The following is a 6,095-nucleotide window of genomic DNA, read 5'->3' as shown; positions in this document are numbered from 1 at the left end:
ATGTGAGTATATGATGACTTTACGGAAGCTATTTAGTTTTAATTAATGTTTATTTCATTCTTTTTCTAGAAAGATCATCCTCATGGCAACAGGTTAGCTAAATGCAATTTGTCACTGTCATTTGCGAAAGATCGGTGCTTCCTTTAAGAAAAATGGGTCAGGTGGTGGTACTTTGAGTACCATGCAAGTTGAAAGAACCCTTCTGACAGAAAAGTAGCATTTTTTTTTACATTGTTATATTTATAAACCACGTTGGATCCTCACACGAATATCCTTAATACTAACCGGCAGTGTTTAATTAAGGTATTTTTCTAGTACATGCAAGGTGTAAGCAGACTAAACTACTCATATGTACAGCGATTTCCTTTGAATTCAAGAGAGTACTGCTCCTACTGCAAATTTGAGTTATGTCCTCTGAAGTCTGAACTTGGAATGCAATCCTGAAGCCTATCGTACCTATTATCAGGAATCTTCTCTGAAATTTTCTGTTTCTGCATGGCACATAGGGGCTAGGGCACACCATTAATTCTGGTCAACACAGGGGTCAGAAAAAAATTGGAATTGTTTATCCTACATGACAGTTTCCTCGAAAACAACAAAAAAATGTAACAAAAATCTTTTGGGGCCTGATGAATCTCGTGTCAGACGGTGAGTAAAAAAGTTTGCACTAGTCAATGGTGCATCTTGTGGTTTTGCACATGATCCGTTAAACAAATGCACTAGTGTGCAACTTGAGTTTCAGAAGTCAATGTTTGGCAGGACAAAGGAAACCACACCACACCACACCACACCAAGGTACTAATGACAATCCCTGAAATGCAATAACGGGCTTTACAAGAAATCTAATTACCCAGTTTGCCATGTTTCTGACAAAATGAAGAACTGTTAAAAACAATAATCTACTCCCTCCGTTCCTAAATATAAGTCTTTTTAGAGATTTGAATATGAACTGCATACGGATGTATATAGACATGGTTTAGAGTGTAGATTAACACATTTTGCTTCATATTGAAATCTATAACAAGACTTATATTTAGAAACGGATGGAGTACTACGTAGTGCTTATGTCGATAAACAAAAAGGGGGCAAGATCATAAAGATGAGAACAGAATGTGTAGGAAGGGGAAGACAGATACCAGTACCGGAGTACTGTCGGGAAACACCGGACGACTGAATCACAATGGTCGTGCATCGATGCTCGGTTATGTACACATACTAAAGAATACTACACAATTGTACCAGAGAAAGTACATACAGGAATTAAACCGAACACAAGGACACCGATTGTACCACCACCACCGAGAAGCAGTGCGATTTACTCAAGAAGAGACCAGAGAACAGACACAGAAAGGAAGGGCCTGGCCAGCAGCAGCTCCCCCGTTCGGCACCAACTGACCCGCAACACCAGCTGCCACCCATCACCATATCAACCTAATGAATTATTATTATTTAGCCACCACCTCCTCCTCTTCCTCCTCCTCCTCCTCCTCCCTGCACGAGCACGAACACCAGCCTTTTATATAGCGTCGCCTCCTCTCGGCAGCACCCTTGCCAGCCTCTCTTCTTCTCCCGTCCTCGCCTTCCCTGCCCTGCTCAGGTTTGCTCCCCGCCTTCAATTCTCCTCTGCGTTCGCAATGCGATGTCGTTAACTCGTTATGTACTTTCAAAGTTCTGTCATGATTTCATCTTCTGCAAGTCCATGCCGTTTCGTTAGTAGTAGGATGCCTGTGTAGTTTCTTCAGAGTTCATCCCTGGGGAATGAGATTTCTGCGTTTGTGTCGAACATGGCGACATTGCTTTCCCTTCAAGTCGAAGCAGAGATTGTGTGATTGCTTGGTGAAGGCAGAAAAGTGTTTCAGCATATGGTAGTTGGTTCGGGCCTTTTTGTCCTTGTGCTGAGATCTACACGGCTTCCTTTTTATTCAAGCAACTACTTTATATGGCATCGTGATTTGGTAGGTGTACAATTAAGTTACTACTGTATAATGCAGTGCAATAGCATAGTAGGTCCTACCCTGGATCTAGTGATCCTGATGCCTGAAATGGTTCTTTTGCGTGTAGTTTCCGTGTCGGCGATAGTGAGTAGTGAGTGGATCGATCACCAAATGTTTAAATTATTGATCAGAATGCTGAAACATTCTACCTCTACGCGAAAATATAAGACGTTCAAACGGATGGTAGATCTTGCCGTTTTTCTTCTTCTTGTTAGTATCGAGCAGCAACATGTTGATCATTCAGATCGAACCACCACAAAGCATTCAGGTTCTGAGTTGAAAGTTGTAACGCTCTCTGAAAACTTCCTGCGTGATCTCAGGGGAACTGGATCAGGGGAGAAGAGAAGGCAAGCAAGTGGTGGTGACCATGGAGTTCAAAGCGGCCGTTTTCACCGCCGCCGTGCTGGCCGTGCTCCTCTGCTCCCCGGCATCGGCCCAGAAGAGTCCGCCCGCGCCGGCGCCGGTGTCCGTGTCAATCCCGCCGTCCCTCGCGCCGGCGCCGGCGCCGGCCCCGCGCTACGTGGACCTGGCGGCGCTCCTCGACGTGGCCGGCCCGTTCCACACCTTCCTCGGTTACCTGCAGAAGACGAAGGTGATCGAGACCTTCCAGGCCCAGGCCAACAAGACCGACGAGGGCATCACCATCTTCGTCCCCAAGGACTCGGCCTTCGCGGCGCTCAAGAAGTCCACCTTCTCCAACCTCACCAGCGACCAGCTCAAGACGCTGCTCCTCTACCACGCCTTCCCCAAGTACTACCCGCTGGCGCAGTTCAGGAACCTCAGCTCGCTCAACCCGGTGAACACCTTCGCCGGCTCGCCCTACACGCTCAACCTCACCGACGACATGGGCAGCATCAGCGTCGAGTCCATGTGGTCCAAGCCCAAGATCTCCAGCAGCGTCTACGCCACCAAGCCCATCGCCGTCTACTCCATCAACAAGGTGCTCCTGCCCATGCAGCTCTTCAGCAAGGACCCGCCGCTGGCGCCGGCGCCCGCGCCCGCGCCGGAGTCAGGGGCGTCGGACATCGCCCCCAGCCCGGGCGGCGCCAAAGCGGGCGCCGGGAACGGCAAGGCGGACTCGACGAGCGCCGGGCATGTCGGTGCCGCGAATTGCTTGGGGCTGCTGGCTGCCGCGGCAGGTGGCCTGATGCTCCTGTGGTGAGAGAGGACACATGGATGGATGGTTCCTGTCATTTGTAAGCACTTGAATTTGATTTTGAGCTGGTTGATGGAGGCATTCTTTTGGACATAGTAGGCATGATGTTAGGATTGAGTCGGGGTATTTTACATCGTATTGCTCTCATGCATAATCATGATCATTACTCATAAATTGACGGACGGATGAATATCGAAAGAGGTTTCGTCACCTTTATTATGATGACCACTGCTTCGCTTGCTTGTGTTACTCTGTTTTCTATGCAGATTGCCAAGTGATATATAAAGCGCCATCCTAAAGCTGTCGGACGCTGCTGCCCGTAATGGTAGTATCATACCTTAGTATCATGCACATGATACTAAGCTTTAATACTATCTCCATAGTGTATAGTATCATATACTAGTATCTTAGGTGATCTTATTTATTGTCATGCATGACACATAGTAACATATTATTTATTATGACACGGTATTATGATATGATACTCAACTCTCTCTTTCCTCATTTAATTCCATGCCACCTCAGCAAAATAGTCTAGTTGGCATGCATGATACTAGCTATGATACTTCCATTACGACCAGCCTTAGGCATAACACGCAACCTTCTGTCTTCCCACACCCCTCCTCGGCTCCTCGCGGCAAATTTTCGTGTTTTGACCCTTTTCTGAAACCTATTCAAGATTTGACCCAAGTTTGAAAAAAAATCGAGATCTGACCCTTTTGCTACCGCCAGAGTCCATGGTGGTAGGGTCTAACAGCCTACCGCCAGGGACTTTGGCGGTATGAAACATCGTTACCGCCAACCGGGCTGGCGGTAGCCTGCACAACCCTACCGCCAAGGTGCTTGGCGGTAGGCACGAGCACGCACTGTGTTCAATACTTAGGAGGTTTTTGGCGGTAGGGCATGCAACCCTACCACCAGGGACCTTGGCGGTAGGCTGTTATACCCTACCGTCATGGTCCCTGGTGGTAGCAAAAGGGTCAGATCTCGATTTTTTTTAAACTAGGGTCAAATCTCGAATAGGTTTGAGAAAAGGGTCAAAACATGAAATTTAGCCGCTCCTCGCACATGCACCCTCCCTCACTCTTACAGTGTCCTCTCCATGTGTCGCCGCAATCTTTAGCCCTAGTCGTCTCTCCCTCTCTCCTCCACGCGACTCTTAGATCCACCACCATCTCGTATGTTTCAAACTATAGCTGCCCTGCTACTGCTCACCGATAGGCGAAAAAGGAGGTGGCTAAGTTCCCTTGTCTCACCACTACAAGGCCATGGGTCCCATCTGGCTCCGCCGGACGCTCTAGCAATGAGAGGGTGGGGAACCCCGGATATGTGATTTTGGCATGCAGATTGTTGATTTCGGGTTTTCTTGGCGGCGCTACGGTGGCGGACACGCCGCCTTGTAGAATATAATTATGTCTCATCTTCTTTCCCACCCCAAAGTTGCTCCTCTAAAATGACGTTAATGAGCTAGTAGCATTGTGTCCTAGCCGGTTCTTCATACCGACGATATTAGGGTTTGGTCCTCGGCATTGTCGCTTTGGGAAGGTGGCCACAACTTGGGATGACCTTTCGGTTCACCAGCTACACCTCTTACCAGCGAGTCGCCGATACTTTTGGTGATTCCCTAGAGGAGCTTTACGAACTTGTGTTTCCTGAATCTAGGAGTCAAATAAATCTAGGGAGTTTTGTGGTGACATTCATCTTCGAATAGAGCATCGCCGTCTTCTCCAAGCAGTTGGCCCGTCTAGATTGATGTCATCGGTGTTTCCTAACAGAGTTCAATGACCTCGTTGCTAGGTGTGTGGAAAAGACTCTTGTTCCAGTGCCAGGGTGAAACTCCAATCGCAACAACTATCGATGCACCATCTACATATGTAGGTTGGAGAAGGCGGAGGTTTCTCCACATACCAGGATCTGATTTTTATTTTTTCAAGTTCTCGTGTAATCTCGCCACCAGCATGTCAGGGTAGTACCGTGCCTAGGTCTTCCTCTAAGACTATCAGGATGTTCATTATCCATGGGAAGCCTAGTTCAGCTTCACCACTGCCATCTTCAAGCTAGTTGTCCTCACCTTTGTCATCATCGACCTCACTAGTCAGTCGCTCTCCTCTCTCCGCCTTCTTTCTATTGTCCTTCCTCCACATCTCCTTCTCCTTAAGGCAACAAAGATCTAGTAAAAGCAATTAAATCCAATTAAGCTAATAATGATTCTCAAAGGTTTTTAATACCTCAAAAAATCATTTGTATAAACTATGTCGCGGTACAAAACATAGGGTGTGACACCTTTTCAGCCGTTCTTAGATAAGTGACTGCCTCTTTTGTCGTGGTACAAAACATAAGGTGTGGCCCGATGAGACCTCCGTCTAAACCCATTGAACGCTCATTTACTTGTCAACCGCCTGAGTGACCTTACCACGGTCGTCGTTGAGCAACCCCATATTCACCATTATCTTTGTCGACCTGCCTAATCACCCCTCCCCACTCCCCCACACCTCGGCCCTCCCCTTTTCTTTTCCTTCTCCTCCGATTGCCGGTTCAAGCTCCACACCTTCTCTTCTGATTGCCATGACTTAGGTCACAAGTCGTCGTAAAACATGTGTCGAAATGTTGATTTTTGCGGGGAAAAATTTCCGTTATGTTTACTCATAGGCCACGAGTGATTCATCTTGCTCACTAGTCTGCGTTGATGAGTAGTTCTTGGCAGAAACAACATAACCAAGATGAGTTGTGCTTAACTGAAAGACTCATGACTCATACTCAGAGAGTTCATTTTGAACTGGGGTCTTATTAATTGCATTCGGTATGTGCATACAAACAGTATGAATGACAGGAGCATGGTGTCTTGTTCTCCTCACATGCCACTTTATTTTCATATGTGCGGAATCCAGAGGATCCCCAATGTAAAATGTCTAAGATCTTCAGCTTGGCTGTATCTTATTCGGTTC

General features: G+C 47.2%; 1 protein-coding gene across 1 annotated transcript; it reads left to right on the top strand.

Annotated features, from left to right (window-relative positions):
- The first annotated feature begins 1,307 nt into the window (after window positions 1–1,307).
- LOC100037653 (fasciclin-like arabinogalactan protein 7) lies at window positions 1,308–3,638 on the top strand. Its single transcript, XM_044525899.1, has 2 exons — window positions 1,308–1,597; window positions 2,315–3,638. The coding sequence occupies exon 2, from the start codon at window positions 2,362–2,364 to the stop codon at window positions 3,154–3,156; it is 795 nt and encodes a 264-aa protein (XP_044381834.1). The 5' UTR covers window positions 1,308–1,597; window positions 2,315–2,361; the 3' UTR covers window positions 3,157–3,638.
- Window positions 3,639–6,095: the final 2,457 nt, after the last annotated feature.

The sequence above is a fragment of the Triticum aestivum genome, chromosome 5A, assembly GCF_018294505.1.
Source record: "Triticum aestivum cultivar Chinese Spring chromosome 5A, IWGSC CS RefSeq v2.1, whole genome shotgun sequence".
In the NCBI taxonomy this organism is placed as follows: Eukaryota; Viridiplantae; Streptophyta; class Magnoliopsida; order Poales; family Poaceae; genus Triticum; species Triticum aestivum.
Note: the sequence above shows the minus strand (reverse complement) of the source record. Positions and strands in the feature narration are given on the sequence as shown.